General features: G+C 39.9%; 1 protein-coding gene across 16 annotated transcripts in view; it reads right to left on the bottom strand.

Moving 5' to 3' along the window:
- EYA1 (EYA transcriptional coactivator and phosphatase 1) overlaps nt 1–25,173 on the bottom strand; it is a 344,098-nt gene that overhangs the window by 120,638 nt on the left and 198,287 nt on the right. For 11 of the 16 annotated variants that reach the window (XM_055091186.1, XM_028500563.2, XM_055091184.1 and 8 more), the window contains 4 exons: nt 18,720–18,797; nt 7,384–7,453; nt 6,914–7,059; nt 3,033–3,170 (listed from right to left, as the gene is read on the bottom strand). In XM_055091186.1, coding sequence (XP_054947161.1) covers nt 3,033–3,170; nt 6,914–7,059; nt 7,384–7,453; nt 18,720–18,797 — 432 coding nt within the window. The remainder of the gene's footprint in view (nt 1–3,032; nt 3,171–6,913; nt 7,060–7,383; nt 7,454–18,719; nt 18,798–25,173) is intronic. The other 5 variants (XM_055091180.1, XM_055091179.1, XM_055091181.1 and 2 more) reach the window with 5 other exon arrangements.

Genomic DNA, 25,173 nt, shown 5'->3' with positions numbered 1-25,173 from the left:
TCATTTCCACTCTTCTCTCTACACTGACGCTATGCTTACAATTCTGACAGCTAGTTAGTCCTCTCAGGAACTTTCTGCCACATAAGCTTTTGATCTGCGAAGACAGAAAGATAAAGCTAAGTCAAGGGCAATATTTCTCGAACTCTCTGAGACATACAGGACGCTTCTCTTCTCCTAATCCTTCCCAGGCTGACAATTTAGCAAAATATAATAGTTACGTATGACTAAAAGAATAAGATGAAAAAGGAAAAGACACAGAGTGCATGTCTGATTTCACCACCATAAGGTTTACTACGGACGTACCATGAAAGTTTCTAAACACTTAACTCGCAATTTCTGTACTCAGCCCATTGTGGATGGTAACCAAAGGGCTGCACATGGGCTCAAGCCCAGGAATCACACATGTAGTTATCTCTCCTCTCCGGAAGGCACTTCACCTGTTTCATTCTGACCTTTAGGATCCACTTCTCCTTAGAGACTGGATGCCCAGAGTAGAACGGAACCGACCATAGTACCAGATTTTTTTTCCCCATAACTCTCCTAAGACTCTGCAATTGCATAATGTATTTGTCTGTTTGTCTACTGTCTCTCTCCTTGACACAAATGAAAGCTTTAGGAGAGAACAGACTTTGTTTGCCTTATGATCCATTTCATTACTAAAGCCTAAGACTATGCGATTCTTTAATGAAGTCTCATCAATTTTTGTTCTTTTTATCCCTTTACTTAACTGATATTCAGCATGTGGAGAAACACAGTTCTTTTCCAAGAGCAGCTGTCAAGTTTTGGAATCAAGCGCACGAGTAATATCCTTCTAACACTAAATGCTATCTGTCATAAGGTAATTTTAATTTTGTAGCCATCAAATATATCAAAACTTTAAAATCCATACTTTTTTATACCAAAGGCAAAACCAAGTATGAAAGGATTAATGAATCTGGTCCCATAAAATTTTAGCTTCCCGTGCAGAGAAAAAAGCTCTTAAAAATGATAAATCGGGGGCTTCCCTGGTGGCGCAGTGGTTGAGAGTCCGCCTGCCGATGCAGGGGACACGGGTTCGTGCCCCGGTCTGGGAGGATCCCACGTGCCGCGGAGCAGCTGGGCCCGTGAGCCATGGCCGCTGAGCCTGCGCGTCCGGAGCCTGTGCTCCGCAACGGGAGAGGCCACAACAGTGAGAGGCCCGCGTACCGCCAAAAAAAAAAAAAAAAAAAAAAAAAAAGATAAATAGGAAATACATCTATAAAACATTACTAAAGTTTAAGAGACGTAATATAAGAAATAATAAGAAAAGACAAACACCACCATGCAAGAAAAGAAAAACTGGTTTATCGGCTCAATTTTCTAAAAATACACATGAAAACAACAATAAAATCTCAGTCCTTTCAAAATGACAATTTTTTTTAAAGTAAAATATTTAATGTGTTCACGCTAATTCACAGGCCTTCCTTGTGGAAATATATAACAAATCCTTAAAAGAGTTGAAAACAGTTTACCCAGCAATTCCACACTTAAGTTTACTCAAAGGAAATAATTAAGCACGCACATAAGATATTCGTGGCATTGCTCTAGACGTCCAATAATAGTGGGGTTAGTTAAATAAGATATATCTGTGAAACCATGCAGCCATTAAAATGATGCCATAAAATAGATTTTATTGATGTGAAAAGATGTCTGTAACATATCTGTTACTTAAAAGAGCAGGTTGCTAAGTCTACCAGCGGATGAATGGATAAAGAAGGTGTGGTATACACACACACACACACACAATGGAATATATTACTCAGCCATAAGAAAAGAAAGAAATTCTGCCATTTGCAGCAACAAGGATGGACTTGGAGGGTATTATGCTAAGTGAAAAAAGTCAGACAAAGGTGGACAAATACTGTATCATATCACTTATATGTGGAATCCAAAAAATAAAACAAATTAGTGAATATAACAAAAAAGAAACAGACTCACAGATACAGAGAACAAACTAGTGGTTACCAGTGGGGAGAGGAAAGCGGGGAGGGACAAGATAGATAGGGGGAGGGGATTAAGGGGTACAAACTATTATGTATAAAATAAATGAGCTACAAGTATGTATTGTACAACACAGGGAATATAGCCAGTATTTTGTAGTAACTATAAACGAAATATAACCTTTAAAAATCGTGAATCATTATGTTGTACTTCTCTAACTTATGTAATACTGTACATCAACTACACTTCAATAAATAAACAAGTTTTTAAAAAATAGCAGGTATTTAAATCTACTATAGCTTGGCACTATTGAAAGGATGCATATCATTTGTTAAACTGATTAGTGGTAAAAACAAAATACTAGGAGAATGTTTAAATTATGCGAGAACAATTTTCAAGTATTTTAGACGCATTTGCAGGATAATAATCTGCTAATTACAGTAATGCCTACTCTTGAAACAGCTCTGACAACGTAAACTTTCAGCTGTCATCCATATGACTTGCACTTACATTATGTTTTGTCTATAGTTTCAAAATCAGAACCCAGGGATGGGTCATTGGAAGCAATAGCTTGAAGATGCATTGAGTGGCTGTCAATTTGATCTCCTGGTCTTTGGCAGATCATTTAGTCAACACCTATCACATGCTCTATTTCCAGAGCCGTGATAATGAAAATGCAGAAAACATACCCCTTTGAGACAGGTTGATTGGCGACACCAAGTGCCAGGGTTTTTAGCATATATCATACTACAACCTCTTACATCGTTGACTTTTCTTTTTTTTTAGTTGATAGAAGCAAAGGCAGAAAACTTCAATGACACAAAGAATTTTAGAGCTTTTTGTAAAAGAACCTGAGTGATCATCCAGTCTAACCCCTGGATGTTATAAATATGGAAATTTAGGCCTGGAGAGCAGGGAAGTAAAGAGCCAAACTAGAACCAGGTATCTTGCCTCCAAGCCCAGTCCACTTTCACTATCATCCGCTACTTACACAGAATATCAGGTTCCACTTTAGAAAGTAATTATTGTCCCACAGGATTAATGAAAAGAGCAATGCCAGTGTGTATACAGACCTTGCATCTGGTAGCTGTACGGTGCCTGTCCAGGTTGAGGGGTCCCAAAGCTTGTACCATAGCTGAGAAATCCTGTCTGTCCAGGTGACTGAGACTGAGACAATCCACCTTCAGTCTTGATGCCTGCCCACAATGCACCTAAATCAGTTAGTGATAGCTTATCTATCTGTTCATTTTCAAAAGCTGGTCCATATACAGAAACACTCCCACAGCTATCCAATTACAAACGCTTCCCCCGCAATGTTATCTCAATAACCAAGGCCATATATGCTTAGAGTGAAATACCCTTCACTATAACTTCAATTAAAAAGAATAAAACCAGGATTATTACAGATTTCAATGCCTATCCGCACTGTTCTTTTTTGTTGTTTTCCTGAATTCCATTTTCTATAAAATTTAACTCCAGTGATATCATTTCTATAATTAGTTGTATTGCTTTACAAGAGTTTAAGATCATCTTTACAGTCCAGAAATGGCCATAATTAAACTTGAACTAAATTATTCTAAATGTTGTTGCATTGATTAACATGAGAATCAAAATATTTTTTCTAAAAAGTGATTAATTAGAGTCTCTAGCCTCATAACATTAAAAACATGTTTTTTCTTTACTCTTTCTACCACAAAGCTGATTTTAGCACACAACGCATTTTGAGGTCAGAGGTAGCAATATTGGACATAGAACTAAGCAACACAGGGGGAAACCTTCTCCCAGATATCCAGATCCTACCAGGCAGTTAGCACAAGAGAAGCAGAATAATAACTCAGTCCTGTAGAACAGCATAGTGCTTTATAAACAGCACAGAGAAATTGACAAGTAGTTCCCTTTTCGTCCCTTATAGTTTCAGGTTTTTATTCAAATATAATTGTTTTAAGTGTAACATAAAGTACACTTTCTTTTCATCACATCATAATATAAAAATAATGTATTTGTGGCCCCCCAATACTTCCCAAAGTGCCAGGCTGACATCCTAATTTCAGGCCTTGGGTTTGGCGGTATCGTTGTACAGGGCTCAGCCCTGGATCATAATTAAAGACAGTCATGAAAGTTAACAACTGTCCTTAATTCCCACAGAGGGAGGGGATGAAAATTTCTGCCAAGGGAATTCACATTTTGGAATAATTTTACTTTGCACTTAAGATAAATAATATCTTTGGGATCTAGAATACACAGTAGTCTCACTGTTTATTTCCATTTTAGGGGAATTTCATCAGTAGAATGAAGTTAGGTAACTTTCCTAAGGCAGTGGAAGAATCTGACTCTTGGCGAAGAGAACCTACTCTAATTCCTGAAGTATCTCTAAGTAACCTCATAATGGCCTTACATTTCAGTCTTAACATAACCTTAGCATTAAAAAAAAAAATGTGACTTTCCCTGTACAGGCAATCCCAAACCAATGAATAACCCACACTTATAAATGGTCCCTGGAAAAACAAGTGCCCAAGTCAGGTGGTTAGATGGCTCTAGAAAACTCCCTTCCTTTTCATGGTGTCACAATAGAGATTTTCCCCCTTCTCTCTCCATTTGATGCTACAATGGTCTGCTTTTAGTCTTCACCTGTGCCACCTCTGTTTTTAGCCTGGAGGCTCAGGATGGGAATCTTTGTGCTAAGAACAGGTAAGGAAAAGCAGGAAGAGGTAGAAAACACCCATAGCCACACCTATGTCCACAGCTTCTATCCACAAGCTGTCAAACTTATCTCACTGGTCGACTCCACGCAGATCCAGTGAAGAATGGCATGACCTCTTCCTCCTCACCGACCCCTTGCTCTTACTATGAAAAGATTTGCCTACCTTTTCTTACTGGGTCTAAGTGAAAAGTCAGGGGACACAAGTCCTTGGAGAAAGTCTTCTAGAACTATCAGGACCTTAACTATCAGCAGTCAAAACCCCTAAACGATGTGCTCTTCCTTCAGAGCAAGCAATAGGGAGAAGGCTGCCATATTTTTCCATGCACTGGCCCAAGAAAAAGAGAATGGCTGGTCAGAAGCACTGGGGCATCTCCTTGTCCTCAAGGTACAAAAAGAGAAGGAAGGAGGTGATCAGAAAAATGCTAAGGACTGAGAATTTTTCCCAGGAGACTGATAAGCATGGAAGGTCCTGGGATCAAAGCCCTTTACACTGAGACTCTCACCACCTCCCCGATACCCACCTACCGCATGAAAATCCCCGTCTTCACCCTACTAGTTCTGAGCCTAACCTCCGAACCTCTGCTCATCTCACTCTACTGGAACAACTATTTCAGACAACAGGGCCATCTGTTGATGGTTTAGAACTAGAGAAGTCCTTACCCCGCAGCCCAGAAATTGGCAAAGGGCCCTTCCATGACTGAATGGGGAAGAGAAAGAAAAACAAGAGAGTTGTGTGAGTGGCAGCCAAGGCAGTAACAGGAATGGTACCTTCCCCTGGCAGCACTGATAGGTCTACAGTACTTGAGTATTGTTTGTACTGGAAAATACATTTCTACTTCAAATAATCAGCTTACAGATAAATTTTGAGAATATAAATTGGAGACTGCCTTAACTCACATTATAGAATCGAAGTTACGCAATTCAAATCATAGAATCTTTTCCCTCTTTTAGCATAAGGATAGTTTAAAAGTAAATTACAGACAAATTTGATCTATATTTAACGTTATTTTGAGAAACTTGACTAAAAGTCTGGAAATGAAAGATAATTCTAGAAATTCCATTTTACGGCTTTTTTAAAAGTCTGGTTGAAAAACACCTCCCTGGATCACATTCAGTTGTGATCTTTTAAAAATAAACTATGAAAGTTGAAGTCATACATGATTTAGATTTTAATTCTATATATTTTATAAGAAATTTATATATGGCCAATTTGATTTGGGGTAAAGACAGAACAAAAAAGCAAAAAATAATTTACCTTCTAATGATTAATGAAATGCTTAAAGAAGAACATTATTTCTTTCAATATACTGAGAAAAGGTTATTATGAAATAACAATAGCAGCAGAAGCATAATTATAATATTGATCACAAAATATTCCACCAGTTTTTTCTATCAGTCTTGCTTCCAAACTTTCATGTATTTTTTTCTGGATCACTAGGTTTTATTTATTTCTTAATAAAATGCCAATAATCCATATTTTTCTCTTCCAACAAGTTGCAGTTTGTTTAAAATTACAACTACCATTCAATGGAAGTGAAGGTATTCTGGAATCCTAAGCTTTTTAAAAATTAAACTTTGAGGTTTGGCTGGATTTATTTTTAATTTACAGGTATTGACCCTGTAACAACTGAGTTAAATTACACCAAGATAAAGATAATCTCCAGGTGGGAAGGAACAAATAGGGATGTGAGCTTTAAATGTTTCCTGATTGGCCTCTTTAAAGTGCAGCCCAAGCCATGATATAGATCACTTTTCCTAATGGTTGATAATGCTGAAATTTGAGACTACTACCCCCCTCAAGTTTAGAGCCAGGGTTTGTTGAACTCTGCTTGTACTTTTCTAATCACAGCTCAGCATCTGATAAATAGGAAATGAATCTTCACCCCAAAAGACTTCATTCACAGAAGTTTTATCAGAAATATGCGCCAAAATACTTTGGATTCCAGAGCCAAGTGCTCAAGTGGCAAATTAAGAATTGAGATATAAATGGGAAACAAAACAAAACAAAAACAAAACGAGAGCAAGAGGGCATATGAACCATGGTATTTGCCACCTCTGACCTCAAGATAAGTAACTACCAGCTCTTACAATGCTCATTAGAAACGATCATTTTAAGAATTTAGACACAAAAGTTGACCACCCTTTCTCAAGTGGCCCAAGAGGACCTTCTTTAAGTACCACTCCTGTGAAACTTTCACATGTAGAGGTGTGTCCACTAGGCAACGTCACTGCTAAAGCCGAGGGATTACTCACCATAGGAGGAAATTCCATAGGGCTGTCCCGGCTGTGGGTACGTGGCATAGGCTGTAGCTTGTTGCATTCCTGTGGTAAACTGTGTTTGCCCATATGCAGCCATAGTTTGTGAGGAAGGGGTAGGGAGAATATGTGGGTATGGTCTGCTATTTGTCAGAAATGACAGAAAATAGAAAGCCCATGCATTAGATGGAAACATGCAAGGTAACTGATTAACAACCAAATCACAAATTCCAGTTAAAGATTGTTTCTTAATGTATAACTTTCAAGTGTAATACACAAAGAACCAAAATACTACAGTGTCCCTCCTAGGTGACGCTACAAATAAATGTGCGTAAATACATTTAAAGTCTCTACGAAACACACTTGTTTAAATTAAGATGTAACATGTGGGCACCAGACATGACTTGAAATAAGGTAAAAGACTACTCGGAAAAGTTATTTATTGATTAAGAGAAAATATATCTTACTTGGAAGGATAAATCTGTGGTGGGGAGAATTGGTGAGACGGTCTTGGGCTGAAGCTACTGCTCCCAATGGCTGGAAAAAGAAAAAGAATGCACAATAATCCAAGCAAAATACAAAATACGTATAAAGCATTGATATAGTTTCAACTATAGGTTGGCCACATGAAACTGTAGACCTTTTGGACCCGCAGAAATGGCAATTTCATAAAGTCAACCTAATAGAAAGTTAAACTATATTAAGGAACCTATAGGAACTGATCAAGTGATTCGAATTTTAAATCAACTCTTAGAAAACACAGTCACAATATTCTTAAATACCTGTCAGTGATGGCTTTTACAGTGGCAATACTTTAAGAGCACAAGGGAGTCCTGGCCACTGGTTGGAACGACCACGCTGAAAGCGGGGGGCGGTGGGGGGGGGGATGAACTTGAATTACAGGGCTGGGTGGAACCGGAAGGTCCTCTGGTCTACTGTTTGTGTTCAAGGGGACACACGCCCCTGAGACTGTGTTACTGAGAAACGCAGTCTAATCTCCTCTCAGGGCAGTAGAAATAGGACAGATCCTCATTTGCCTGCATTGATTCAGCAATTTTTTTTTTTTTAAATAAGAATGCATTCCTATAACCATCTAAAATTTCTCAAGTTGCAAACTAAGCCTGTTTTTTCTTGCATTGAGATAGATATTCCTTTGCCTTTCAGTTATATGTGCTCCACTTCAGCGTTCAAGTCACAAAGGTTTTTTTTTTAAGAGATTATTTAAGCATTCAAGCAGAATTTCATTTCTCTTTAATCATATACTTGATTCAGTAAGTCTCAGAAATGCACGAAACTCTTCTGTCAAATATTCTTTTACAATCATTCTGAACTAAAGAAGCAAAAAAAAAAATTTGTTTTTTTTTGTTTTTTTACTAACACGAGGCCTTAAAATGGTGATTCTCAGCTTCTTTCACTGCTAATATGGGCCATCTATTTATGTACATAAATATCTACACACATTTACATAAATATATGCATATATACACACACACATATACATGTATTTCCCCTTTTCCCTTCTAACTCATCCTATGCTTTTCCTGGCTAAGATGCATAAGCTTTGGGTACAATTATTATAAGATGTAATATGTTTATTTTCTTCTACCAATAATCACTGTCTGCAGAGGCTCTATTATTTATTCATTATATTCTACATTAAAACCCTTCATAAGCTTTCATGAACTCCAGGTTTTATACATTTTCATGATATCACATCAGTACAGTTATGTTTCTCAAATGTAATTTTCTAGCTTGTGTTTGGGAAAACAGCGGTGGGTTTGGGTTAGAATCCCAAAACCTATGACTAATCCTTTCCCGTAAAACAAATAGGCCTAACCCAGTGACAAGAGAATAGATGAAGGTCAGAAGTACTCATGTGACCTGCCAGACTTCAACCCTCTGGCTGTTGGTCTGGCAGAGATGGAGGCCATATTAGTGAGAGAAGGCAGGCTAGCTTGGCTGGTGTCCCCCATCTCTTGGCACATGTTGGGTCACTACTCTGTTCCAGGCATTGCACTCCATGCTGCAGATGCAAACATGCAAAGACAAGTCCTGTCTGTCGCACGTGGGGAGGCCAACATACAAATAGCTACGGGAGGATTAAATACAGTTTATAGAAGGGAGAGAATGCCTGGATCGCAAGCACTGCCATTTGCCCAGGCCACCTGAGATTACCACCTTTCTAATCCCCTCTTCTAGGCCTGGAAAGAGACCAAGGGCAGGGAAGATTTATCCAGCAGAGCTGCTGGAGGGGTAATATCTTCCCTGGATCATCATAGATAGAAAGAAGTTTTTAAAAAATGAAACCACAACACAAATATGTACGACCACACAAAAAACCCCAAAGCCATCTGAGGATAGAAGCCGCAGAAATCCCTTTTATTCTTTTCTAGCTCTAGCCGTGTGTTTTTCAAATTATGGGTCACGACCCATGAGAAAATTGTAAATTCAATTTCATAGGTTCTGCTCAGCAATTTTTTATAAACAAATAGAATAACAGAATAGAAGATATCAGGGTGATTATACAGCATAAGGTAGGTTCCGTGAAGCTCCGATTTAGATTATATGCATCGTATACGTGTGTACACATGAAGAAAGATTTGGGAGGTTGCAGAGTGTGGTAATACACACACAGTTTCTGGAATTAGAATTTAATTTCAGCTGAGATTCAAGATCCAACTCTTCTATGCGGTCGTGGTCAAGTTATTTGATCCCTCTAAGCCTTGACGTGTATTACATGGCAGTAATACTACCTACACCTCATAGGATGGTTGTGAGGACTAAATGAAGTAATGACATAAAGCAAATAATACTGTGTTTGTGTAAGAAATGTTTAACATCTCAGATTCCCAAATTCCCACATCTTTGCCCCCATATTTGCCCTTTTTCTGTATTTTTAATTCTACTCAATGGACAGCATCACCTCTATCCAGCAAAATGCTTAAAAACAGGATTCTTTACCCCCATTTTAGATATGGGGCTAGTAATTAAGTAACATGTCCAAGCAAATAAATAGGAAAGCTGGTATCTGAACCCACATCTGCCCACTCTTTCCGCCAAAGCATACTATCCCCTGACCCCCCTTCATAGAAACTAGAAACCTCAGAATCATCTCATTTTTTCCTCCCCCTGTGACTCTCAAGTCACCCATCTCCAATTCAGAAACACCCACTGAGCTGTCCTGCATTCTCCATCCCTACCCTCCTGTCCCAGGGCGGGTCCTCATTATGTCTCACCTGGACTAGAGAAACAGCTATCTAGCTACTCACCCTGCATGCCACCCACTGCCCTTTGACTCTCACTTCTGCCACCACACTGATCTTCCTTACGCGGGAACTTCTTCACGTCCATTCTCCAGCTTACAATCTCTCACCTGCACTTATACTATCCCTAGAAAAAAATTCCAAATTCCTTGGCAGATTATATAAAGATATTCAAGCATCCACCCTCCTGTGGGTTTAGAGTTACATAGCATCCCTGGACTTGAGGACTGCCCGTGCATGCCATGCATCTTCCTGTCTGTCTTGGTTGCTCTTCATGTCAGAGCCTACTGCCATGTTAATGCTCTTCTTTCCTCCACCTGTCAAACACTCTTCCACTGGGACTAAAACATCATTTTCTCTTTAGGATAATATCTCCTTTCTCTGTACTTTTTGGAATGTTGTAAACACTGGCAAAGTTGCACTCACCACACTACATGATGGTTAGTTTATGTAGTGTATAGATGTTAGTTTCCTCTGCTACCCGTGAGCTTCCAGGGCCAAGGACCTCCTACTCTCCTTTGTTTCCCTGGCACCTGGTAGGGCCTAGCATGTGGTAGGTAATCAATAAATAACATTTGTTTAATGAGACTGTGAGGTTTAGGTCATAAGCAAAGAAGATACTTTTAAACCATAATAACTTGAAAGATGGTTAAATTATTTTAAGTTATTTATAAACACACAACCATAAACCTGATCTTTTTTTTTTTTTTGCGGTTCGCGGGCCTCTCACTGCTGTGGCCTCTCCCGTTGCGGAGCACAGGCTCCGGACGCGCAGGCTCAGCGGCCACGGCTCACGGGCCCAGCCGCTCCGCGGCACGTGGGATCTTCCCGGACCGGGGCGCGAACCCGCGTCCCCTGCATCGGCAGGCGGACTCTCAACCACCGCGCCACCAGGGAAGCCCAAACCCGATCTTTGGCAATATAAATGGGTCAGTAGTTTTCCTTGTTAAATAGATGTGAATAAGAACCCATGACGCCCCGAGTATGTTGCTGCTACTTACCTGTGTGCACCTAAAATTACTGACTATGTAATGCCATGTAAACAGCCATACCCTTAGGGCTGTCTCTAAATTCAAACCCCTGTGGTCTCTGTGCAGCCTAAAGTCAAGAATCTTCCACCTTCTACCTCAAGTACTTTTTTCCTTTAATTGCCTAAAGCACTTTAAACTTTTTAATAATAATCTAAGAATTCAGATTATTTTTAATTTCATGAGACCAGAATAACCTAAGGCAAAAAGAATGCTCCCAGGACATTTACCAAGGTAAATAAACTGGTTCTCTTACCATTAGTAGACTCCAAAGGCCACATGGCAGAGCCCTGGGGATGTAGGGACAACAGGTCCTTCTTTGTTTCAGCACGCTTGTTTCCTATCATTGCATTCTTTCTCCTACCTCTCACATGTAAGTTAAAGAAGCTCCCCAAATCTTACAGCAGGAAGGGAGAGGAGAAGGACCCAAGGTGAATTAACATTCACAAGCTAGAGAACCCACTGAGAAAGTCGATAGAAATCTAAAAATCAGCAAGTCCTCAGTTCACGGCTCCCCTGGGCTCCCATCTCGTCCATGTCAACATCATTCAGCTGGACAAACAGGTCAAAAGCCTAAAAGTTAAGTTTTGATTCTTCTCCTTTCCTCATACCCTTTTATCCTAAGTCCAGTCAGCTCTCCCTTCCAAATATAGGCTAAAAGTGACAACTTCTCACTCTCTCGTCTGCCACTCTGTTCCAGTCGCCAACGCTGGCCGTGGCCATCAGAGAGGGCAGCCAGGGCACCGCCCCCCTGACCTCACCTTCCCTCCCCTCCCAGATAGGATACTGGCACACTGCATTCTGCTTCAGTGGTTCCTCCAGGAAACACGTGGGCTAACACAGTCCTCTTCTTCTGCACCAGGAAATGCTGGTCTCCCTGCTTCTCCTGACCTTCTTCCCACCCTTCTCCCAAAGAGAATTTTCCGCATGACAAACAGTGATCTCTTAAAAACATAAATTAGATCATCATGTCAAACCCCTCCTTGCCCTCAACTCCAAACCCTCTTATCCTGTTTCATTCTGATTAACCCAAACTTATTCCCTCACTTCCCTAAGACTTCTGCTCAGATGCCCTTTCCTTAGAGAAGCCTTCCTTCTAAAAGGGACCCCTACCCACTCTTCACCATAGTCTTTGATCTGCTTTCGTTTTCTTCAGAGCACTTTTCACTGCCTATTTACTTATGTTACCACTTACCACTTACCTATTTATCATTTGTCTCTCCCACAAGAATGAAAGCTCCATGAGAGCAGGGACCTGTCTACTTTTTCACCTCTATATTCCCACTGTCTAGAACACTGCCTGGCACACAGTAGGTGCTCAATACAGAATTGTTGAATGAATAAATCAGATCCCAAAAGGTAGATCTTTTCATGAACAATTACGAAAACAAAGAAATCATATTGGTCAGACGTGATTTTTTTCTCCTCTAGAAATTTCCGATTTTCAAACACCCCCAGACATCAATGTTGAATGAATCCATACCAATTGACATTTTATTTAACAAATGAATAACAAATTTGGGCTTTGTGGAAGTGGAAGCAGCAGCAGGCAAATACATTTTGTAATCCCTCAAAGCACATTATTTTCAACCCCAATTGTTCTTAACATTTTAATCATTAAAATATTGCTTTTCATTGGTCAACAGTAAATGAGCAGAACGTCACTGTACTTTAAAAACACAATAAACAACCTTGCATTTTTCAATTCAGCCACATGCCTTGGAAAATCAACCTCTCTCCTCCAGTCTCCCCACACCAGGATACCTGGCGATTTCCCTGGAGAAGAGTGAGCCTCACTGCCTCCTTAATGCTTTAAGATGCTAGGGTTCCTTGAAGGACAAAGGTGGAAACAGCTATTACCAGTGTCAGAATGACTCCATATCTTCTTTATCCTTGCTACTTCCTTAAGATACCCAGAATATTAAGGATGTGAATTTTTAAGCTATCATAGAGAAGGAAGATAGTGACCACAGAGGTAAAGACCATCTTGAAGTTAATTCTTGGAGATTGCTTTCTCCAGCCTCCTCTTCCTCTTATAAACCCTAAGTCCTATTCACAGCCACTCCAGCATGCCATGGTTTTCACATCTTTACTTATGAAAGGTTGGGGGGAGAGAAGGAGATGCGGGGGAAGGGGGGTGGAAGAGGAGGGGGAAGGAGAAAGAGGAGAAAAAGAAAGAGGAAGAGAAGAGGAGGAGAGAAGGGAAGAGAAAAAGTAAAAGACAACAGTAAATGAAGGTCCATCCCCATGGTGCTCTGTGCCTCCTACGCCTTGACCCAGTTCCCCAGGTCACCTGATCCTTTCCTCTGCGTCCAACACAGACCATCAATCTATGGCAAATGAGATTCTCTACAGCTTCAGTCTCTTCACCAAACTATTCCTCCACCTTCCGCTAAGCCCTCCTCCAAGGCCCTTACTTCTCCTGCGTATCTTTTCCCAGTAGAGGCTGCTCATTCTCTCAGATTCCAGAATAACGAAGACCCAAACACACAACCTCCTTGGGCTTCCCTGGTGGCGCAGTGGTTGGGAGTCCGCCTGCCGATGCAGGGGACGCGGGTTCGTGCCCCGGTCCGGGAAGATCCCGCATGCCGCGGAGCGGCTGGGCCCGTGAGCCGTGGCCGCTGAGCCTGCGCGTCCGGAGCCTGTGCTCCGCAACGGGAGAAGCCACAACAGTGAGAGGCCCGCGTACCGCAAAAACAAACAAACAAACAAAAAAACACATCCTCCTTGTCATTTCTTCCAAATCATTGTTTTTCTGCTCTCCCATGAAACCCTCCCTTCTCTGAGGTTCCTGACAACTCTTTAACACGTCCATGGATGACCCACCTCCTAAGCACTGCCTTGCATTTATTAAAAACTTTAGTATTTGACTGTGTCCCCTGACACATCCCAACATCATCTTGGGTCATGCATCCAGCGCTTTTCTCACTTCTGTCTTGGCCTCAACTCTGGCCTTCTACGTCAACCATCAAGCTCAAGACCACATCCTGGACCTCTTTCTCCATTCCAGTCTTAAACCACAACGGCACTGATGATTTCATCTGTTTATTTACAAACATGTACTGACCACTGTGTATGAGCTCCATTCTATGATGGCCATTGGGACTGTCAGTGTGAACAAGACAAACAGTCTCTGTTCTCATAGGGCTACAGTTTAGCGGGAGGAAAGATGATGCAAAGTAATTTTTAAAGGAGTGATAAAGGCTGAGGAAGGGAGGTACAGAGAACCAACTCCAGAAGCATCAGGTGGAGGCCTCACTGAGTTCTGAGATTAAGGAAGGAACATCCTCTTTTTCCAGAATTTTCATTCCTTTATTCCCATCTCATCTATTCTCCAACCCATCAAGAGAGGCAGGCCCCCTGACATCCTTATCCTCTCTCAGTTTATTATCCCCTTCCTTCACTTTTTTCTATCTATCCTAGATACATGAAGTTATTTGAAACTCATCTTTTACTGATATCCTCAATTTTCTTGTCATATTGAGTCACTTCAGAGAAAAAAGTAGAAGCCATCATTCATTCATTCATGTATTCAATAACTTATCTAGTAAATATCTGAGTGCCTAACACATGCTGGATACTTTTTCAGGTGTCAGCGATACAAATGAACAAAAGAAGACCAAATCCCTGCCGTCTCAAGCTTACACTTTGGTGGGGGTGAGAGACCAGCAAGAAACCTAATACACAAGTGAATGATATAGTTTGTAAAAGGTTCGAAGTGTTATTGGGTGGGTGGGGGATTCTGGAAGTCTACAGTGAGAGTTTGGTAACACTGAGTAAGGTGGTCAGGGGGAGCCTCAATGGCGGGATTTGAAGGCGGTGAAGCAGTCAGGCAGGTGCACAGAGATGTGTTCCAGGCAGAGGGACTGCCCCTGCAGAGGCCCTTATTAGAGGAATAGCAGGAGGCAAGGGAAGCAGGCAATAAGGTCTGATGGGGCCTGCGGGCTCATTGTAATGAATCGGCTTTTACTCAGAGATGAATGGGAGCCACTGGAAGGTTCGAACAGAGGAATCAGGCAGGAATTCCCTCAAAGTCTTGTCTCCTCCTCCTCCGCTTCAAACTCATCTGCGTTACTTTCCATCAATCTTCCCTGATATTTCTGTGGAAAAGTTATTCCTTTTCTAGGCTGACCCACTTCTGTTCTGAATTTAAGCCACTGCCGTCCCATCAGGGTTGCCTCTACCTTTCACCCCTGCCTCTATAAAGTTCGTGCTGGCAGCCCAAAACACCCTGACCTAAATGCCATCCTCAACCCTCCAGCCCTCTTTCTAACAGACTACCTTCTCTTCTTCTCCCTTTACCACATATCGACGTGAAAGACATTTTTCTCTTTCCTGTCTCCACTTCCTCATCTTATTCATTAAGTCATTCATCCATTCCATAAACTTTATGAGCACATACTATCTTCCAGGAACTATGCTGGAGACACAGAAGTAGGGCATGTAGGCCAGCAGGCACAAGGGGAGATGAAGCCCACTTGTCCACTGAAACCGCCATAGGTTAAATCCATTCATGCTTCTCATTTTTTATTTTGAAATAATTTGACAACTGGAGAAAAGCTGCAAGAATAGTAGAAAAACTTCCCAGATATCTTTCACCCAAATTCCCCAAATGGTAATGCTTTATGAGATTAACTTTATCCTCTATTCCCTTTCTCTCTCTGTATGTGTGTATTATGCACATGTAAAACTCACATTTTTTTGGAGTTGCAAATATGATGCCCCTTTACTCATAAATACTTCCGTATGTATTTCTTAAAAACAAGGAATTTCTTCCCCACAGTACTGTGATAAAAATCAGGAAAAACCATGATGCAATACTATTATTCAGATACTTTCAAAAAAATTATCTCTTTGCAGTTTAGTATGTGATTTTTAACTTGTACTTTAAAATGATTATTTTTTAAAAGTAAGAATGTCATACATATGCTATGCAAAAAATTATGAAAAAGGCAGAAGGCATAAAATTCAAATTATATTCCACCATTCAGAGACAGCCAACCATTAATTCTTATACACATACACACAGACACAAATACATACACATAAATGTCTGTTTAAACAAAACAAAACTGTGATTATAGTGAACATATTACTCTTTTATAATCTGCTTTACACTTAATATAAGTAAACATTTTCTCATGTCATTAAGTTTTTTTAAAAAACCATTTTTAAAACCTGTATATGAATCTATCATATAGACAGCGTTTCCCTGAAGTTTCTTTCCTGCCTTCACTTCCATTTCAAAACTCTTTTTCTTCTTCCCCAATCACCTGTGCTTTCATCTTATCCTCTACCCACCTCTTATGTACTGGTTTTCCCTGGGTTCTGTCTTCAACCTTGTTATACCCTGCTAGCGTCAACTCTCTGTACACTTTCAGAATTTCCATTCCAGATCTTTCCTGAGCTCCAACATCTTCAGGTGCATGTTAAATCACCACTAACAAGCCCCAAACAGAAGCCACCACCTTTCTTCCTCAGTCATGCCTCTCAGATTCCCTCACTCCTCCCTTCTCTCTCTGCTTCACGCATTGCCCCCATGCTCATTGGTCACTATGACCATAAATTCTATTTCATAAATACATCTTAATCCATCACCTTTCCACAGCCATTGCCAGCACCCTATCTCAGTTCTTCAGCATTTCTTGAGAAAATGATTGCAAAAACCCCTAACTGTTCTCTCCCCTCCAGTTCCCCAGCCTCCCCTCCATCCTGCCTGAGTCATTCCATAAGGGAAAATGATCACGCAACCTGATGCCTCCCGTGGCACTCAGGATAAAACACACATGCCACGTGGAACACACCTGCCTGTTTAGACTCTGGTTTCGCCCTCTCCGTGCAGCACACCCCGCACTGCTCACACCAGACACACCAAGAATGCTGAACCATCAGTGGTGCCTCCAAGTTCCACACCTCCGTGCCTTGGTCTCCTCCCACGGAACACTCCATCCGTCCAGCTTCCCCATCCTCAATTCTACGCGTGCTTTATTCCTACACATTCTTTAAGGCTGAGTGCAGGCATCCTCTCCAGGAAACCGTCCCTGACCACCCCACCCCAACTCGGTCTCTGCTGGGTCCTTCCTGGGTATTCTTAGGGGTCCCCGGGCCTCCCTCCGGCATTATCCAGCTGTACTATGATGGCCTGGTGATTACTTCGCCCTATTAAGTCGCAAGGCAGGACTGTTCTCATACATCTTTGAATCCATAATAGCACCAAGCACACTGCCTGACATAAGTCAAATTCTAGTAAATGCTTTATGAAAGAACTATGGGTGTAACACCTGTTATTTCCTTATTGCCTCCAGCTGGTATCATCAGCATAAAAGTTGTGCATCTGCATTTCATTTTATATCTACTTATAACTCCTTCTAATTGGGGTGTATGTGAAATGATCCCAAGAGCTAGATGAAATCAATCACAAACTTACAAAAGTATAGCATTTCCAATGGAGAGGTCTCATAAACACAGCAGATCACTTGAAAAGGGTTAAAAAATTGAAGAATTACTTCTGATAAGAATGAGTTTTAATTGAAAGAGCCCAAGCTGGGTAATTTGGCAAAGATACAATCAGATCCTCACAGTGAATTTATTATCACAGTCACTTTCTTATCAGCAATTTCATCATCATGGAGGTGAAACTTGTATGTTTTGTTTGTTGAAGGCAGGCTTTCTCAAAATGAAAGAGATTAAAAAATTAATTAAGGATCTAAAGCTGCTTGACAAAGTCTGATCTCTAGTTGACATGACAGTTAGTTAGGAGGATGCCGTGGCAAGTCTGTTTAGGGGCTATCAGAAGCCAAATTGTGCGTGATTAGAAAAATCACATAGGGACTTCCCTGGTGGCACAGTGGTTAAGAATCCGCCTGCCAATGCAGGAGACACGGGTTCGAGCCCTGGTCTGGCAGGATCCCACATGCCGCGGAGCAACTAAGCACATGCACCACAACTACTGAGCCTATGCTCTAGAGCCCGAGAGCCACAACTGCTGAGCCCACGTGCCACAACTACTGAAGCCCATGGCCTAGAGCCCGTGCTCTGTAACAAGAGAAGCCACAACGAGAAGCCTGCGCACCACAACGAAGAGTAGCCCCTGCTCCCTGCAACCAGAGACAGCCTGCATGTGGCAACAACGACCCAACACAGCCATAAATAAATAAATAAATAAATTTATTAAAAAAGAAAGAAAAATCACACAGATGAGAGACAGAGGGAAGAAGTCATTAACATAATAAAGATAATTTAGAGAAGACAGAGAACAATTCCCCTTTTGATTTTTTTCTCCTTTACAAAATACCAACATTTTCAGCAAACACTTCATCACACCGAACAAAAACATCAGAATTGCAAATATGTGATGCTGAGAAGAACTATACAGTATTACACAGATGATATCCACATATATACACATACACATGCATATACACACATACATATACACACATATATTTGTATATGTAAACTAGGAAAAATAATGTTTCATATTACTGTGAAAATCTAATATTTATTCCTTACCTGAACCTGAGAAATTGTCTAAAGACCCGTCTGCTGTTGTTGAAACTATTTCACTGCTGCTCATTGGCTCTGTTTTAACTACAAAAATAAACAACATATATCATATACCCAATTAATATTTATAAAGGCACAGTAGAGAAGATATAACATTCAAGATAATTATAAGAAAATCATTTAAAAATCAATCTTTTCATATTTGAATATAAATCAGATTACTATTCCTAATAGAGTCTTTTCTAAAGAAATTCCCATGTTAAGTTTTTCTTCCTAAGGAAACAATCTATTGTGGCAAGTTCCCTTTTAATAGAAACACTTTAAAAGTAGTTCATTGTTGTCTTAAATGTTTACTAAATTGCTTACTAAAATAAATAACTTATGTCTCAAAATTTACATATTGTGGATGTGAAATTATTTCCTTGGGTTTGTAGCCATTTGGCCAAATAGAGTCCAAAGGATAGAAGAGAAAGACTTGAAGAAGTGGGAAATAACACCAGCTTTCATGATGCTCAAGGACAGGTGCACGCACACACACACACTTTCTCAGTTATCCAGCATGGCTAAAAAACAGAGTGCTCACTTTAATGGACTGTTATTACCACCCAGCCATGACAATTCATCAAGGTCTGATGTACACTTAGTACCAAAACCACACTAAATATAAATGAAGCAGAAATAAAATTTTCCATTTAAAAATAAAAATAGGTGACAAGTCTGTGGAAAGCATAACCTTCAGTAAAGTCCCTTGGGTCTGTAAACTAAAAACATTTATCTTTATGCTATAGGTTCTCCAAAGCAAATCTACTGCACTGATATAGTGAGGGGATTATTGCATCCCTACAGATAAGGCAGAACACCTCAGAACCCTATTTTCCCTAGTTTTAGCTTTTTAAAAAAAAAAAAAAAAATAGCATCATTGTTTTCCCTAGAAACTACTAGTGAAGTTCTATCACTGGAATTTGCCTAGCCTACATTGTGGAAGTTATACATCCCTATAAACAGGTTTTCAAGAAGAGTGTAATAATACTTTAGAGGCTACTTAAAAATCAATAACATGTTTCCCAAAATGAAGGCCCTAATAAGAGAATATTTGGGGTGGCTTCTCTCACCAAGTAAACACATTCCGGAATGGGAAAGGATGATGGAGAAAATGAAGCTTTTCCTTCTCTCAACACTGCCAATCTCTTATAACATCAGGCAAAGGACAAATTCACCCTCTTGGGCCTTCAAATCTTTTACGAGTGCATAATGAGTAGTTCTAAAATTCACATTATAAATAGTTGCAGCAGATAGTCAGTTTCAAAAAAAAAAAATTATTTAGAATGTCTCTAAACCAAGTTGAAAAATAAAACCAGCGAGTCCAAAGGGAATCACTTCAACTGATTGTTTTCATGTAGACCAAACAATAGTGTAACTGAAGTTTTCACTTTTCCACCAGTTGTTTCAGATTAGAAGTCTTAGTTGATGCTAATAAATTCTGATATAAGCCTGTATTTCCCTCCTCTCTTCACGCCTCCAGGAAACCGAATGATTTTGCTCTTCATAATCATTATATAGCCACAGATTTAGGAAGGCAGGGACACCACTGCTGGTGCCGTTTCATACCCAGTTGTCCACATCCTTATTTTACCTCTTTAAAAAGAACTCATATAATGCCCTGTACATAAAAAAAAAAAAAAATGGTTCTATTTCACTCTATACTGGACAAATTACCATGGGATCTGAACTCAGTATCAAATACCACACACCCAGAAAAAGATCAGAATTAGGCCCAAGGGGAATGGGTCCTACAAAGTACCTACTATGTGTCAGATTCTTTGTAGACATTTTGATTGATCTCTTTAAACAATTCTACCAGTAGGTCTTGGAACACAACACACAAACTCACTAGTTACATACTGTCTTCTTGTTTCACAGGCAAAAACTGAAATCAGAGGGGTTAGGAAATTGCCCACAGTTACACAGTAAGGGGCAGAAATGGGATTTCATGTTGGATATTTTTTATTCCAAGTCTTGAAAAACAGCAGTAAGTAGCACTTCCCAATAATCAGAACTACTCGACAACAGAGTAAGGCACTGCCACACATTGTGGACATGGTGCAAAGCAAAACCCCTGCAGTCCTTGTCTTCCTAGAGCGTTAATGCTTCCAGGCTAGTGAACTTGCTGGAAGATCTCAAGCAGAAGGTCCACACCCACCCGTCTGCCTGGGAAAGAAGGTGAAGAAGAAATTTACTTCTAAGTCTTAGCCAAATCTAAGGTCTATGAATCTGCAGACTGGACTATAAAATTCACGAAAGCTTGACTACGCCAAACCACTCCTACTCCTGTACCCCAAGACCTACCCCAGCTCCTCTCCATAATTAGCTTAATCAGGTACAGCTTTCACTCCCAAGAGGCGCATTCAATTATACTTGCAATGCCATTAAAACTAGGCAAAAAGAATAGGAAGGAAATGAAGAGGATACTTTTTCTTTTAGGCCCCCAGCCCACTGCTTTTTGCCATTGTTCAAATATACTCATCTATACACTAAAGAATAAAGACTCCCTTTTCCTGATGAACCCAATTTTTTAAAAGGCTCACTGTTGAAGAGAAGAGGCAGTATATAAAGGAACTACCAGGATATTCGTGATTTTATCAGGTACTGTAATTGAATCTGTGATCACCAGCCACCTGATGCTAAAGAGACTGGTGATTTATTGTGATGGAAAATAGTTTCTGAATGAAAGCCAAATAAACAGAGACCACTGCTGGCTTTGTGGCTGCCAAGCATACACCCACCAGAAAGTTAAAAAGAATAATCTCTGGCCACCAGAACTTTACTCATCCTCACTAGCGCCATGACATTTATAAATATGTCATAGGCGATACAATAGAGCACCTTTCTAAAGCTTTGAATTTAAAAACACAACATACTGAATTTTTTTTTAAGTTTGAGAGATTTAAAATGCTGTCATGTCTGAGAACAATGATCCCATCTCAGCTATTTATCTGAAAAGAAAAATCTGAGCGACCTATTCTCCTCTAAATAATGGTAGGATTCTTTTATCTCTGCCATACTTTTTCCTGCATTACATGACTTCAGTCTATCAGAAAATAGCAACTTTTAGTCTCTTTTGCCACCACTCCAAATTTCCTATCTTCCATCTGATACTTAAGGACCTACTCATCCTTTAAAAATATTCAGAAATTCTCCTTTACCCCTTTAATCTCCCTGATCCCTTCAACAGCTTCACCTGTCCATGTACTTTAGGACTGAGTTATACTGGGCAACTTGCTACCCTCCAGAAGTGCCACAAACTTCCATCTATCAATTTCTTTGCCCTTTGGTTTTGGAGGCAAATAATCCAGCTACCTGCTATAAGACTTTGTAAAAGTTATATATATGATCTCTTCAACCTTAATTATCTCATATAAAATATTTTTAAAGTAATATCTACAGTGATATATATATACACACACACACACACACAATGGACTACTACTCAGCCATAAGACAAATAAAATCTTTCCATTTGTGACGACATGGATAGACCTTGAGGGTATTATGCTAAGTGAAACAAGTCAGAAGAGAAAGATGCCATATGATTTCACTTATATGTGGAATCTACAAAACAAAACAAACGAACAAACAAAGCAAAACTCATAAAGAGAACAGACACTCATAGATACAAAGAACAGATTGGTGGTAGCCAGAGAAGTGTTGTGGGTGGGTGAGATGGGTGAAGGGAGTCAAGAAGTACAAACTTCCAGTTATAAAATAAACAAGCCATAGGGATGTAATGTACAGCATGGGGGCTACAGTCAATAATATTGTCCTGCATATTTGAAAGTTGCTAGAAGGGTGCATCTTGAAAGTTCTCATCACAAGCAAAGAAAACATCTATATTATAGAAATGCAATAAAACGTATGTAAAGTACCTGATACAAATAAGGAACTGAAACTATATTTATCATCATTAGTAGCAGCAGTATTATACCTACCTACCCTGCATGCCTTTCTCTGAGGGAACAGTACCAGGGAGCAATAGGGAATAGAGTTAAAATATATAATAAATAAATGAATGAATGAATAAAGGAAGGAATAAAGAGTTAAAAGCACCAGCTTTTGAATTATCAGTTGAAGTTCAATCTAGCTTTGCTATTAACAGTATGAACCTGGAAAAATTACTCAACTTCTGTGTGCCTCAGTTTCCTCCTCTATAAGTGGGGATAACATACTCACGAGAAGATTAAAAAAGATAAATGCTTATCAATCATCCAGCACTGTGTTAGGTCCAGAGGCCATGTTTTTATAGTTACTTCTATCATTAGAGTGTCTTTATTAAAGTAATTATGAGAAATCAAAGTGTTTCTTCTGGGACAGAATCTGTTACAAACTTCACATTAAAGTTCAGCTTACCCTTTGAAAAGTAAATTAGAAGAATCTAAAGCTAAGTGACTTGTCTAAGATCAACCATTAAGGCAACTGCCTCAGGACAGCCAAAATTAAATCAAGGTACCTTGGTGGTAACTCAAGAGGAAGGATTAAATCATGATTATATTAAGTAAACATATCTGCTAATCCCAGAGTCCTAATTTATCCCTCTCCTCCATCTCCCTTTCCCCTTTGGTAACCATAAGTTTGTTTTCTATGTCTGTGAGTCTGCTTTTGTTTTGTAAATAAGTTCATTTGTGTCATATTTTAGATTCCACGTGTAAGGGATATCATACGGTATTTGTCTCTTTCTGACCTACTTCACTTAGTATGATAAGCTCTAAGTCCATCTATGTTGCTGCAAATTCTTCTGCCCATTGAGTTGTATGAGCTGTTTATATATGATGGATATTAATCCCTTATGGGTCATATCATTTGCGAATATTTTCTCCCATTCAGTAGGTTGTCTTCATTTTGTCAATGGCTTACTTTGGTGTGCAAAAGCTTTTTAGTTTAATTAGGTACATTTGTTTATTTTTTTATAATTTCTAGGTCCGTCCATGTTGCTGCAAATGGCATTATTTCATTCTTTTTTTATGGCTGAATAATACTCCATTGTATATATGGACCACATCTTTTTAAAATTATTTATTTATTTATTTATTTGTGTGTCTGCTTCAGGTCTTAGTTGTGGCATGCGGGATCGTCATTGTGGCATGCAGGGTCTTTTGTTGTGGTGCGCAAGTTCTCTCTAGTTGTGGTGCGAAAGCTCAGTAATTGCGGCACGCAGGCTGTCAAGTTGTGGCATGCAGACTCTAGAGCACGCAGGCTCAGTAGTTCCCCTGCGGCATGTGGGATCTTAATTCCCCAGCCACGGATGGAACCCGTGTCCCCTGCATTGGGAGGCAGATTCTTAACCACTGGACCACCAGGGAAATCCCTGGACCACATCTTCTTTATCCAGTCATCTGTTAATGGACATTTAGGTTGCTTCCATATCTCGACAATTGTAAATAATGCTGCTATGAACATTGGGATGCATGTATCTTTTCAAATTAGTGTTTTTATTTATTTTTTATTGGATATATACCCAGGAATGGAATTGCTGGGTCATATGGTAGTTCTATTTTTAGTTTTCTGAGAAACCTCCATACTGTTTTCCACAGTGACTGCACCAATTTACATTCCCACCAACAGTGTATGAGCATTCCCTTTTCTCCACATCCTCGCCAACATTTGTTATTTGTGTTCTTTTTGATGATTGCTATTCTGACAGGTGTGAGGTGATATCTCGTTGTGGTTTTGATTTGCATTTCCCTGATGATTAGTGATGATGAGCATCTTTTCATGTGCCTGCACTTTTCATGTGCCACCTGCACTTCCTCTCTGGAAAAATGCCTGTTGAGTTCTCCTGCTCATTTTTTAACCAGGGTGTTTGCTTTTTTGATGTTGAGTTGTATGAGCTGTTTATATATGATGGATATTAATCCCTTATGGGTCATATCATTTGCGAATATTTTCTCCCATTCAGTAGGTTGTCTTCATTTTGTCAATGGCTTACTTTGGTGTGCAAAAGCTTTTTAGTTTAATTAGGTACATTTGTTTATTTTTTTTAATATCTTTATTGGAGTATAATTGCTTTACAATGTTGTGTTAGTTTCTGCTGTACAACAAAGTGAATCAGCTATACGTATACATATATCCCCATGTTCCCTCCCTCTTGAGCCTCCCCCTCCCACCCTCCCTATCCCACCTCTAGGTGGTCACAAAGCATCAAGCTGATCTCGCTGTGCTATGCAGCAGCTTCCCACTAGCCATCGATTTTACATTTGGTAGTGTATATATATCAGTGCTACTCTCTCACTTCATCCCAGCTTCCCCTTCCCCCACCGTGTCCTCAAGTCCATTCTCTACATCTGTGTCTTTATTCCTGCCCTGCTATTAGGTTCATCAGTACTGTTTTTTTAGATTCCACATATGTGCGTTAGCATACGGTATTTGCTTTTCTCTTTCTGACTTACTTCACTCTGTATGACACACT

Source organism: Physeter macrocephalus, chromosome 15 (genome assembly GCF_002837175.3).
Source record: "Physeter macrocephalus isolate SW-GA chromosome 15, ASM283717v5, whole genome shotgun sequence".
In the NCBI taxonomy this organism is placed as follows: domain Eukaryota; kingdom Metazoa; phylum Chordata; class Mammalia; order Artiodactyla; family Physeteridae; genus Physeter; species Physeter macrocephalus.
Note: the sequence above shows the minus strand (reverse complement) of the source record. Positions and strands in the feature narration are given on the sequence as shown.